A 13,529-nucleotide genomic window follows, 5' to 3' on the forward strand; every position below is an offset into this window, starting at 1 on the left:
CCAGTGAGAAAGATAAACATTAAATATACGCTCTGCAAAGAGGAAGAAGTACAGTGACAGGCCCAAGAGCACAGAACAAGAGACTAAAAGTTGATGGAGGAGTCCTGGAGTGCAAATCCAGCTGTGATCATTAAAAGCCAAACTAGTTAAGAGAAAAGGAACAAAAGCAAATCATGCCAGAACAGATAGTGGACTCAACTGCCAAGATGCAGCAGAATAAACTGGCTTCCGCTCAGCAACTGCTGGCAGCAGTGGCTCCATGGCTGATGCAGTGCATGGCCCTCACCCACCTCTTTGCACTCACGACTGACTGGCTCTGGAGTCGCGTTGTGGCTGGCAGCTGTGAAGATTGCACTGCTGGTGCTCTTGTTTCGCGCATGGCCTTTCCTGAAGACAGCTTTAGAAGGGCTCTGGAGCTGAGGGTGTAGCTCCCAGTTTGGAGATGAAGGTGTGGATGTGATCACAAGCGTCTTCAGAGCTGTCACCTCTGCCTGCAGCATGTCAATCTGCGAGAGACAAGGCAAGAGTCAACAGCACCAATCCAGCACAGAGATCAAGTCACAGACAGCACAGTTCTCACCTTTCCCCGTGCCTCCTTCAGCTGTTTCTCTGACGCCGCCTGTTTCGTGTTCGCTTCTCTCACCATCTTGTGTGCTTCCTAGACCAGAAAGAGTTTTAGTCTGTCTGTTGCAGTTCCACCTCAAAAAGCCACCAGGGCAGGCCAAAGCTCTGCCATATCACAAGCAAGCAGAGGGACAGACATCACTGCCACATCCAAGGGTTTTACTCTATTAGATGTGAAGAGTTTTCCCCCAGAATTTCCCAGAAAAAGGGTCTCAGGTCCTGGAGTGCATCCCCCTTCTAGGAGTATACTTGACTAATTTGGCTAAGAGTTTAGCTGGCCAAGTCCAAGGTCGTAATCTTCACTGATAAAAGGTGCTGTGAAGAAAGCTAGAAGCAAGGGCCTGCCCCTCCTTGCCCTTGGGATTTGCTTTAAGGCTGATGCTTCACCATTGGCACCCACCCGTGCTACATCTCAGCCGTGTAGCAGCTGTGTCTGCACCCAGTCCAGTGCTCCTGCAATCCTGACCCTAAGCCAGCGGGTTTGTTTCCTGGCTTGACCTCAGACGTGTGTCATCACTGCAGGCTTGCTGGCTGATCACTGGACTGTTTCTCACCCTGATCACCATCTCTGGCAAAGATCCTGATCCAGACTCCACATCCTTGCTCCTCCGCGGGTGAGGTCACTGCTCTCCTGCTCTCGCCTGACTTGTTATTGCACGCTGCTCCCACTTCCTTCGTGGCGTGGCCAGCCCTCTCTGCTCTGGGCATGGCTGCAACGCAGCAGCGGTAGCTCAGGTGGGGACTAAACAAGACTAGCCTGAAAGCATCTCCCACAGGAAGGGTGAGGTGGGTGGTGTCAGTCTCAGCTGAGGCCACCCCACAGGACTGCCTGACAGCACTTTGTCCCAGGCCACCGAAGGAAGAAATCCCTCGGGTGTGCTGTCTCTACGTTCACTCTGAGCCCGGGCAGCCAGCTGTCCGGAAGGGGGATGCTCTCTGGGCGCTCACACTCAGCACCAGCCTGTGCTTCAAAGCTGCTGTTGGGCTCTGGCTACCCTCACTGTGCAGTCAGATCTAGAGATCAGAGCTGTTGGCAATGGGATCTTGTCAGGATAGAGCTTGACAAGAACCACATCACCAAAAAAAAACAAACTAAAGCAAAACACCACCACCGCAAACAGACCTGAACACTCACTGGAGCTGAGCGTACAGAGGACATCCAACTTGCTCCTACCCCAAGCAAGGGCTGACACGAGCCAGGGTCTCGTCTCTGCTACACAGCAGCTGCTGCTCAGATTGCAAAGCAGGCACAGGACAGGGAGCCATGCTCACCTCCAGTTCTGGGCATCCCCATGTCTGGTTTCGCTTGGGTTTGCAACCATGGACCCACACCTGCTGTGCTATTTATGTCACCATACAGATGTTAGGAGGGGAAAGGAGTGCACGCAAACCCTCCCCAGGAGCAGGTGCCAGCTCCTGTGAGGCTCTGCTTGCAGCTCTGCGCAGCTTTCCAATGAGAAAGAACAACAGAGGGAAGGAGGAAGCTGTGGGAGGTGATACGGGTGTGGAATTCCTTTGAGGTAGACTTGGAGTTGGAAGCGAGCTTAGTTTAAGAAATGATGGGAAAAGGAAGAGGGTGGTACCTCAAACAGGCTTGCTGTTAACTCCTCTAGTTCCTGCTCCAGTTGCTCCCTGACTTTTGACAGTCTCTCACATTCTTTGTCCTTCAGCTTCAGCTCCTGTTGAGGAAGACAAGAGGAATGCACGAGCTCCTAGCAGGCCCCAGCAGTGCTGATGCCTGCCTGCCTGGCCCCACCTATCAATCGCAGCCCTTCTTCCCTACCCCTGCATGGATCACAGGCCCAAGACTCCTGTCGCAGCACTCAGTGCCACCCAAGGGACCCCTCCACAAGTCGTGGTGGGCTTTTCAGGTTGGCATTGCTCGTTTGCCATCAGCAATGTGGCTGCACGGTAAGCACTGCCCCCCTCAAGCTGCTTTCCGCATATCAGAGACCCCTGTAGCAGGTTTCTGGGACTAGTTTGGACATTGGCCCAGGGACTTTGGACCACCCTAGTAACTGCTGTCCCATTCCAAAGCACTTTATGACCACCTCAATCTCTCTTCTGCCTACTCCAGATTCCTGCAGTCACATTCAGACCTTGCTCCCCCACGACCTCTACAACACCCCCCCACTGCTCAAGTCTGTGCCTCCATCCTCAGCTCTTCTCACAAGCTCCAGGCTTTACCTTTTGCGCTTTGTGCAGCTCCTCTTTCAGGAACTCAGATCCCTTTTCACGGATCTCCACCGAGGAGCTGCGGAGACGTGAGACGTTGCACTGCTCAGCGGACTGGCTCTCGCCCCCAGTTCCAGCATCCTGGCACCCAGTCTCTGGCTCCTCCTTGCTGCCTTTGGATGGCATTAGTGGCTTCCAGTACCCCACAGCTGGCTGCTTCTGGCTGCCTTCCTCCAAATGGGTCTGGCTGTAGGGGACCAGCACAGTCGAACTTTATATGGGGGTTATCAGCAAACCTGCCAGGCTGAGAGGGAGCCCCAGAGGCAACATTAAGACACACCAGGCTGGGTTTCCGCAATATTTCAAGAAGGCTGAGCAGTATTGCACCAAACAGGGCATTCAGTAGCGTGCTCTGCTTGCTGGTGGAGCTGCAGCGGGCACTCAAAAGGTTGTGGGCCTCTGTGCTGCAGGAATTTGACTCTCAAAACTGAGACCTGATTCAAAACCAGGACTAGGAGGTGATTCGCAGCCCCCCTCTAACACTGCCAGCACACCTGCCACCAGCCTCCTTTACCCCTAGGCTGGGCTTGCTCACCCTCAGCACAAGACTTTCCAGGGAGGGAAAGTCCTAAACGAACCATTTTCTCACAACCAGTCTTTCAAACGGGAACTGAAAGAACCACCAGGGACACGGCACAGAGCCCAGGAGCCTGTTAGGTAAGACCAAACCACCCAGAAGCACGCACAGCTCTGAAGGACAATCAGAAACCTCCTTTCACAAGGGTACAACTTGTAAACCTAGCAAACACCCAGTCGGCCTAAGTTCAGGGACACTGCTTCCCCAGCTAAGGGGAGTAGCAAGACAAAGACAGCACAGCTCCCACATTCCCGAGCAATACACAGACCCTTCACGGCAAACCCAGCGTTCACCCCCACTCCTCTTTAAACTGTTGTTTTTCCACCAAAGCCCTCCACAGTGGCGCCAAAAGCAGTGTATCCTCACTGAGCAGGGATGAAGCCCTACGTCCTAGCTCCAAAGGCTGGCACGTACAGATGTAACAGAGACAGGAAATCAGAAAAGTCACCCAGGACGCGGCTCCCCAGAGCTCAGTAGGACTTTGTCAGTTGTTGGCAAGCTAACACAGACCAAGACTGATGAATCCAGCAGGCTTTGCAGCTGCTGGGGTCTTACGGGAGGAAAAAGCAGACTTGGATGTCCACGTGGCAGGGCGCTGCAATCACGGGGCTGCCTGGAGCACGTGCATCACTCCTCCTGCACAGAGCTGTCCTCACACGGTCACCTGCCACTTGAAGCCCGAGGGAGTGCAATCAAGCCTTGTGTACGTGGAAGCCTTCTATCATGTCCAGCCACTCGGCAGCACTCGCACACTGCTCTGCAGATTAACCAGCTGCCAGTTATCTGTAACAAGCCTCAGCTGAGCTGTGGAGCCATCCTTTTGCATGCACAGCATCAGTCCCTCCTCCTGCATGCTTCCTGGCTGCTGCCTCTTGCCCACTACCTTCTGGTGCAAAGAAGCCATCATCTCTTCACGTGTAGGGTCACCTACTGTCCTTCCCTTTTTCCAATCTCTACTTCTCTCTCCTGGTCTTGCTCCACCTCCTGCATTCCAACCAGGCCCCGCTCTTTCCCCAGCCCCATACTGTACATCAGAGCACAGACCACAGAGAGCAAGCTTGTGTCCTCAGCCATGCACAGCTCAACACAACCTTGATCTCTTTCATCTCACCTAAATATAGAAAGGCAGTCGAATCATGAGGCCCACCCATGATGCCATGCCATGCAAACTGGGCAGCGTTTTTACTACAGAACTGGAAAAGGGGACATGGCAGTCAGAACCACAGATTTTTGTGGCCTAATTGTAGAGCAAGAACAAGTGAGAATATCAACAGTGCTGGAAGGTAGGAAAGGATACAGAAGGAAATGGGGTCCTGTTGACTTCACCTGTTTTTTTCCTGAACTTTCGCTGGGAAGATCTAGGAGGGGAGGCTCATTCTCGTAATAATACTAAATTTAGAAGTGTAGAAAATAACGTGGGGAAAGGGCACGAAAATAAAAATAATTTTGGTCAGAGGGAAAAAGGACAGAGTGCTGCCACGCAAAGATAATTCATCTCAAGCTATCCATCACACTGGAACTGCTAGATAAAAAACAATACACACAAATGCATACACCTGAGTGAGTGACCCATGACCAACAGGAATTCCCATACTGTGCATGCTTCTACTCCTTTAGGTGCAAGAGAGCAGACAAGTGTGCATTACACAGTGTTCAGACTGTGCAGCACTTGTTTTATCCAGTTTGGCTGCTCTGTTGACACGTTTGGTTCATCAGAGGAAAGGCAAAACTGCACAGAAGAAATAAAATGGTTTAGAAAGGTCAAGATTAGCTAACGTGTATCACGTACCTAAACAGCAACATTGCTAATGGAATAAGTAGGTCTCCAAAGGCTTCACTCAGGAAGGGGAGGTACCAAGCAAAAGAATGACCCAATGGAAAGGAATGAAACCCGTTACAGGAGGAAGACGGAGAGTTGATGAAAACAACTCATCCTTGCCACACAAAAATCAGGGGAGGTTTTCTGCAGTGGATTTGCCATGAAGCAGGGAGAGCATTCCAAACAAAACGGTTTGTTCGACAGTTAAACCATTTCTCAGATGGCAGTGAAAGCCCATTCTGCCATGGACTTCTGAGATTAGGTTGGGCAAATGACAGGGACCACGTCTCCCAAGGCACTCCTGCATTGGACCCAAAACTCACTAGAAGGACCCCAGCTCCTGTGATCAGAAGACAACAAAAAACAAAGCAGAGAGGAAAAACTAAATTCAAACCCAAATGCCTGGAAAAAAAGATGAGGATACTTCAACAATCCACTTAACTACTAAGAGTTAACCTATCCCATATATAACAAGGGGAAAAAAATTGTTTCCTTATGACTTAAGTTCTCAGTTGAAAGTTATCTGTCTCGGAAGACACGTATGCTTCTGTATATACAAGCAGGATGGAAGAAAACTGGAATACAGGCAGGAATAGAACAAGCCCCATCTACACCATCTCCATAATGCCAAGGGACCTAAAAACCTACCCCGAAAAATCATCTCATCTTCTATAATGGAACAGCACATTCTCCACATTGTGCAAACAGAACTGCCAAGAAAGCCTTGGTTATGCTGACTTCTGCCCAGCCAAGCCTTTATCTCCATTCTCCAGCTGGGGTTTGAAATACACACCCTGAGCCACCAAAGGACCACATACACTTGTGCTCTCCTGCCATTGCTGGCCTGACTGGTGGCTGTATTCCTCAGAAAAACGTATCGTATCCTAACGGTCCCCCACATACACAAGAAATGCAAAAATCAGGGGGAAAAAATCCCCAACAAACAAGCAAATAAAAAAAAAAAACTAACAAAACATACATAAAAAAAAAAAAAAGCCACACGCACCACAACCTTCTAAAGTTGGATTCTGTAGAAAAAGCAAAAAAATGTGCAGGATCCGCAGTTTTTCCAGCAGGCCCCACGTTTCCTGCAGTGCTGATTTGACAGGGTTATTTCCTGTACGAACAGCCTGCGGGTCCCTCCAGGTTAAACTCCGGCCCGCAGCCTGGCGAGGAGGACTCGAGCGTGCCGTGCGGGTGGGAGCAGCCCGGCAGCCACTGCGCTGTGCTGCCACGAACCAAAATCAGCCCACGGAGAAGCGCTCGCCTGCCCCACCGGGCGCTCGGCAGCTCGCCCTCTGAAGCTTTAGCCCGGGCGAAACTTGCGGGAGCGGTGTATTGAAATGTAACACACAACTCCTACTTCTTACGTTGGCCTCAGCGGACAGCAATCAGCCACTGCGTTCTTGTGTCTGAGCTGGGGAATGCTCTCGTGTCTGAGCTGGGGAATGCTCTCGTGTCTGAGCTGGGGAATGCTCTCGTGTCTGAGCTGGGGAGCGCTCGCTATCAGCCTTCTGCCTCCTTACGTGAATCTCATCTCGCTATCTGCGCCCCGAGCTGCGTCTCACCGCCTGCGCTAAGGCTTGGCTGCACTCTTTGGACTCGCCCGAGGCTCGACGCTTCCCGCTGCAGGGACACAAGGCGTTAACGGCTCCGGGCGAGCCAGCCGAATGGAAAACCGGTGGGAAACCCAACCCCGATCCCACCGGCCAGCGGGCAGAGCTCGGCAGCCCCGCTGCGACCCCAGCCCGGACCCAGACCCCAACCCCGACCCCGGACCCAGACCCCGGAGCGCCGAGGGCTCCCCCGCCGCCCTGCCAGCCCCACGGCCGCCCGCCGAGAGCCTCGGAAGCCCCCCGGGGCCGCGGCTCCCCGGCACCTACCCCCGCCTCATGCCGCGTCCCCCCGGCCGTGCCGCGCCGCTCCTCACGGCGGTGGCGGCGACGCAGGAAGAGGAGGAAGAGGAGGAGGAGGAGGAGCGGCCGCTGCCCCCATGGCCCCGAGCCCACCCGGGCCCGCCTCAAGGGCCTCGCTCCCGCCTGCGGGGAGGGGACGGGCCGGGAGGGGAGGAGGAGGAGGAGAAGGGAGGACCGGGGGGGCCCCGCACGATTCCGGCAGCGGCGGGAGGAGCGACTGCGCGTTACCGCCCCGCGCCGGGGCTCTGACGGGGCGGGCTCGGCCCGCCCTGAGGGGACGGTGCCGCAGGGGAAAGCGGCGCCGCGGCGGCCCCGGCTGACGGGGGGGGTCTCGTCCTGCAGCCCGGGACCCCCGGGAAGGGTTCGGCCCCGAGGGGTCGTGGAGTGGCGTGGGGGAGCCGTCAGTGCTGAGCCGGGCTCTGTGGCCCCGGAGTGTCATGGGTTTTATCGTCGGTTTTGTGATATGTAATATTTTCGTCAGAGGTCCAGCTTCCAGGGCTGCAAACCGTGCCAGTTACAATAAAAACATGGAATGGAATCACAGAGTCGTTAAGGTTGGGAAAGCCCTCCAAGATCATCTGGTCCAACTGCACCCCTTCCACCAGTATCCCCCACTGACCCATGTCCCTAAGCACCACGTCCAACCTTCCCTTGAACACCCCCAGGGACGATGACTCCCCCACCTCCCTGGGCAACCCGTCCCAACGCCTGGCTGCTCTTTCTGAGAAGAAACATCTCCTCATTTCCAACCCGAACCCCCCTGGCACAACTTGAGGCCATTCCCTCTAGTCCCATCACTAGTTATCTGCAAGAAGATGCCAACCCCCAGCTCCCCACACCTTCCTTTCAGGGAGTTGCAGAGAGATAGATACAATCCTGGACCTTGTGATTATGTGGAAGAGCCTGGAAGTCATGTGGAAGGCCTAGAGGATAGATAAAAGATAAACACTAATTTCAGAGCTTCTGTCAGTGTCCTGATTTGGAGTTCCTGAGTCCGGATGTCAGAGGTCTGCGCTGCTGGGGTTAGCTAAGGTTTGCAGAGGGACAACCTCTGCTGTGATGCTGGCACAGAGGAAGCAGCTGTAAGCAAGTTTAGGTCACTGCAGTTTACATACTGCACGACTGGAGGGCTCCTTGAGGGTTGGTGTGTGCTCAGCGGGGGATTCAAACTGGTACCAGCGACTGCTACCACCCTTACACTGCACTTAAACACATCATCGCTCCCTGGCACAGAGCATGCCCTCGGAGTCTTGCTGAAACAGCTATATGGGCTCAGTAGGAAAGCCAGGGATTTAAAGAAGCCAAAATGTACAGGAAAGTGAAAGGATATGGATTTTTAAATTCAGCATTCAGAGAAAGCACTGGAGTTCCTGTACCCTTACCTGAGTGACTTGAGTTGGTCTCATTGTTACTGAGCTTTGGGCTTTGGATATCAAGGCTCCAGTTTTTAGCTAGCTCATCCTTGTACTTGTCAGCCCCGGGAGGCTGAGGGAGCACGGCTGCTCTCCCGGTAGATGAGAGCAGCCTTGTAGCCACAGATTTACATCCTCTCTGCCAAGCAGCGGGAACACACTGTTCTCTGTCCACTCCTTCTCCTCCCCCTGCATCACCACATGTGCACAGAGGAGCCCTTGTACCCAGGACATTACTGATCTGGAAAGCTTTTTCCTCTCTTGGGCCTGGTCTACAAGCACAGAGGGGCGAAAAGGGTCAGCCCCAGAAGTGAGCAGGTGATGCCTGGGGCATTCGGAAATGACCAATCCACTACCCAGCCAGCCACTGAAATCAAGAGGAGCTACATTTCCAGGAAGTTTACCCTCTCTCTGGGGCATTAACTACAGGCAGAAAGACAGCTGTCACTTAGAGCGTTCCCCAGCAAGGTGCCCAAAAAGGTGCACAGCCCATCGTCCAAGTCACTGAGGGTATGTCTGCCTGCTAGGAACAAAAAGGGCAAAGCATTCCTGCTGTTACCCCAGGACACAATTAAGTCCACAACAGCCTCTGGATTGACAGCACTGCAGTTTTGGCAAGCAGCGCCTGCCCCTGCTCTCATAGGCCACCCTCAGAGCATGTTCTCCAGATCAGTCTTTCCTCCACTTTTCCCATTGCTACCTACCTTGCCATTGCCCAAGGCTCTCCTCCAGGCAGTGGTACCCTCCCAAAACCTTTGAATGCTGTGGATACCACACAGGGGGAAATTCCACGTCCCAGTATCTCCTGATTGTCCATGTCACCTACAGCCCTGCCCTTGGTATCTTCAGGGAACATTTGGAAGGAGGGGGAAGATCTTCAGCTTTGCGAGGCAGCACCAGAACTAATCAGTCAGCACTATTATCTCCCAAGGCCTGGCTGGGAGGGATGGAGGGTCCTCAGATTAGAAAGGCAGAATTGCTTCCAAGACCCAACAAAGGCAGGAAGAGAACTGATAATGCAGTCAGGAAGCACTAAGAGAGGATGTACTGGGGATGCAGAATCCCAGCTCTTTGCAGAAATACTTGTCACAAGGTAGAAGTGGCATGTGTCCTGCCTCACTCCCAGCCCCAAAGGACAGGCAGTTCTGTGGAGGAAGCGTGGACAGACCCTGAGACTTCCCAATGCCCAGATGAATGGGGTGGCCCAGCAGAGCAAAACGCAGCACGTATCACTGCCAAACTGTGGGTTATCATCTGAGCTGCCTTGAGGCAGCAAAAAATGCTGCCTTCCCACAGCTTCTGAGCAAGGCTATCTGTCCCCCAGGCAGTGCTGTGAAGTGTTCCTAAGTGTTTAATTCAGCAGCAAGTGAGACACACAGAGCTGGCTCCCACCTGTGGCTTAAAGAGAAGCCAGCAAACCACCAGACAACCTTGAAGTCTCAGCATAGTTGGAAGCTCTAACCCTCATCTCACACTGTGCAAGTACATTGCTCTCTCCCAATTTGTTTCCCATTTACATTTCATTGAAATTGAAAAATCACTGGCCTCTGGGTCATCCATGTAAGGGTATGTAAAAGGAGAGTGCTGCTTTAAGGGTATCTGGTCAAGGGCCTCTTCCCAAGGCAACAAGGGGTAATAAGAACGGGAAGAAGTGATGAGAACCAAATCTGGTCAGTCACACTAATTTCTGAGAGCATGCAAGCAGTGTTCTTCCAGCTGGGTTATCTGATGGATGACTTCTAAGCTGGGAGGCAATCACAAGAAACAAACCTCCCAGCCACACTAATTGGTGGGCTAACGAGCTACAGGTACCACTTCCAGGAAGGATGAACCTTGCATCTGATAAGATTGTGAAGCAAGGGGCCCCAGGCTGGGAAGGTGCAGAAACTGCAGAGCTCTGCAAACCCATGGGGAAGAGCAAAGAGGAGGGGGTAGGTATAAAAAGGGTTTAAGAGAACCAGTTGCATGTGAAAAGGGACTGGTCAGTATGCTTGTCTGGCTGCACCTGATAGACTGCAGTCTGTCCTATCTTCTTATATCTTTCATTAAATTATTTTCTTAAGTATCTCTCTGTGTCTTTGCACTCTCCTATGTGTACGTGAGCTGCAAGGTTTAAGTGCTAGCTAGAGCTGAGGGACCGTGCAGGCATTTGAGGGATCCCTGTAGGGGGTGCTGGATGGAGACAGGGGCCATGCCAGTACCTGTGGGATCTGGGAAGGATCTGGACAGAGAGAGGGGCTGTGCCTGGTACTCAAAGGATCTGTGAAAGTGTGTGCGCCTGTGAATCTCTAGAGTCATGTCTGTGTGCCTTCACTAATTAACTTCTGTCTCTCCCAGAGGAGGAAGATGTCTCAGCTTTCTGTGTCTGTTTTACATGTGTCCTGTGTGTAAGTGCTGCTGAAGGCATCCCTCGACCAGCGCAGCCTTTATGGCTCGTAGTGTCAGTGCTGTGTCTCTGGGATATGTGGTTTGCTTTGCTACCAGCTGAACCTGCAAATGGCAAAGTGGCAGCCTGGGCAGGGACCCTGGGTCTCTGGGCTGGGTTCAAGTAGCTGGGCAGGAGCAGTCCTGGGACACAGTAGCTGGAGGAGGAAGCCACTGGCTTGTTGCTCTTTACCTCCCTTAACAATAAATTCTACTTTGTCTACTGAAAGTCTCCCAGCAAGGTACATTCCTGTTGTGAAGGCCCTGAAATAGTACCTCCCCGCTGTCGCACATCTTTGGTCACACATTTTATTCCCCATATCTTATCCTTCCCACTTCCACTGCCCCTACTCCCTCACCTGCATCCACTCGTCCCCAGCCACCCACATCGCTCCCCGCAGATCCAGCTCACCTGGCTACTGAACCCCAACTCTTCCCTCCCTGGCCTCCCCTATCAAATGCCTCTCATCCTCTCTGCTGGTATCCAGCCCTGTACAATCCTCCTTCTTTTGTTTCTTGTCCTTCCATCTCATCCAGACAAAGAAACATCTCGCTAATGCTCTCTATATCCTCTTGAGAGTCAGGTCCACTCATGACCCTTGCTCCCACAGCTTCACTTTCACAAAGGAAAGGACCCCCACCTCCTCCCAGATCCTACCTTTGAGTTTCTCAGACCCGGGGATACTCTTGCAGCACCACACTGAGGCCCCACAGAAGGAATTATCTGCCCCAGCTCGGTATCTCCAGCCCGAGCACCACCTCATTTGCCCCGTCCACTTGCACAGCAGACCTCTGTCATTCAGAGGCCCCTACACACCATTTCTTAGTGACCTGCTCTCAGCCCAGGCTGTGTGGTTACCCAGAGGCAGATGCTAACACACATTTACTGGGCAACTATGGAACCACCAGGGCAAAGCAGAAATTCCCCCTTTTTTTGGATGGGAGGTGGGTCGGTGGGTCTGTTTCCAGTGGTCCTGGTTCCTTCGTGTAGACAGCAAGCTCTCTACCTCCACGTCATCCCAACCCCCCATAGTTCCTCCCAGAGTGCTCACATCTACCTCTGAATAGATCATAAATGCAGAATAGGACTCAAAATCCTGAGTTTGATTTAAACAAGTTAAAGGGCTGCCCTACAAAGCAAAAGCTAGGACACCCTGCCAGCACACGTGCTGTCTAGTCGTAGGAGGGGGTTCAAGCCCCACTCCTGGCTGCCTTGTCTGCTCAGGGATTCAGATTTTACCACTAAAAAAATAAAAATGAGAAGGGCAGGAGGGAAAAGGATTGTTTTAGAGGATAGAAAGCAGGACTACATCCCAGACCCAGCAAACCCAGACCAGATGTTAACGCCATGAAATTGAGAACGAAAACAAGGGCCTAACGCTCCAGAATTCATCCACCCACACACTCCCTTCCCTCAAGCCTGTGTCAGAAGGGCTTCAGCAAGGGGACTCCGGAATCCCTGGGTCTAAGACCTCTGATTTTGTGGATGGGATTTGCCTTCACCATCAAACAAACTGTTGCCTGTTTTCCAGGGCAAGAGGGTGAAAGAAGGAGATTGAAAAAGCGTGAGGTACTGCTCACACAATGCTGATTGGGAAGAGACACATCTAGATATATCATGGAATGAGAGCAAGAAAGTCCATTGTGCTACAATCAAAGTACTGAGCTCTTTGTCCAGGGTTCCCAGGCATCCTGCAGTTTGCAGCATCCCAAAAGGCACAGGACCGGGGAGCCTGGTGCTGCCAGATTAGCCACAGAGATGGAAAAAAAGGCTAGACAACTGTAAAAATCTGTAGGGTTGGCAGGGACACGGCTCCCTCCGCTGCAGCAGCGAGCTGCTCCCTCCCTCCGTCAGAAGAGCACACGGTCCATAAAGAAAGAAATTACCACGCCGAGCACGCAGGGAGCAGGCAGCACCCTTAATGCGCCCTCAGCTCTCAGGGTCCTCCCCGAGATGGATTTTGGTGATGAATCCTGCAACATTAAGGGGAAGAGACCTGGGAGGGGGGTCACAAAAGTGAGGCACTGCATCCCTTCCAAAGGTTCACAAACAGCTCAAATCTCAGAGTCTGTCCTGTCCATGAAAAGCAGCACTTCCTCAGATACTTTGTTTTGTTTTTTCCTCATCAGGCTCCAAGGCAGAGTGCCACTTTGAAAGACACCCTTGATGTCTTGCAGCTACATCTGCATTTTTCTTGGCACTGAAGCCGCAGAGGGGAGAGGGATTTCACCAGGCGCTGGCACCCACGGCCTCCTGAGAAAAGCACTTGTTTTCTGGGAGGCTGCCGGGCGGGCACTGCCCCTTTCCCAGAGACAGCTGCGGCTCACAAATTGCATTCAGCACAGGGAAGGGGCCTCTGTGATCCCCACAGGGAGGGATTCGCTTCCTGCCGCAGCAATTCAAGCTCCACATCTGTAAAATGGAGAAGATTGGAAGGCTTCCAGGGCCTGCTAGGAGGCTAGAAAGGCAGCGAGGCTGGGCACGGGTGTCAGCGTCTCCGTGCTTCCCCCTCTGCTGCTGT

The 13,529-nt window shown here is 52.9% G+C and overlaps 1 protein-coding gene across 13 annotated transcripts in view; it reads right to left on the reverse strand.

The window, feature by feature from the left end:
• The window catches only part of RAB3IL1 (RAB3A interacting protein like 1), a 67,555-nt gene extending 59,793 nt beyond the window's left edge, over positions 1–7,762 (reverse strand). For 12 of the 13 annotated variants that reach the window (XM_083840378.1, XM_083840376.1, XM_083840377.1 and 9 more), the window contains exons 1-5: positions 7,139–7,762; positions 2,812–3,070; positions 2,208–2,303; positions 581–658; positions 291–506 (exon numbers count right to left, since the gene is read on the reverse strand). In XM_083840378.1, the coding sequence (XP_083696504.1) occupies positions 291–506; positions 581–658; positions 2,208–2,303; positions 2,812–3,070; positions 7,139–7,149 (660 nt within the window). In that variant the 5' untranslated portion in view covers positions 7,150–7,762. The remainder of the gene's footprint in view (positions 1–290; positions 507–580; positions 659–2,207; positions 2,304–2,811; positions 3,071–7,138) is intronic. The other variant, XM_083840379.1, reaches the window with a different exon arrangement.
• Positions 7,763–13,529: the final 5,767 nt, after the last annotated feature.

Source organism: Anser anser, assembly GCF_964211835.1.
Source record: "Anser anser genome assembly, chromosome: 5".
NCBI classification, from domain to species: Eukaryota; Metazoa; Chordata; class Aves; order Anseriformes; family Anatidae; genus Anser; species Anser anser.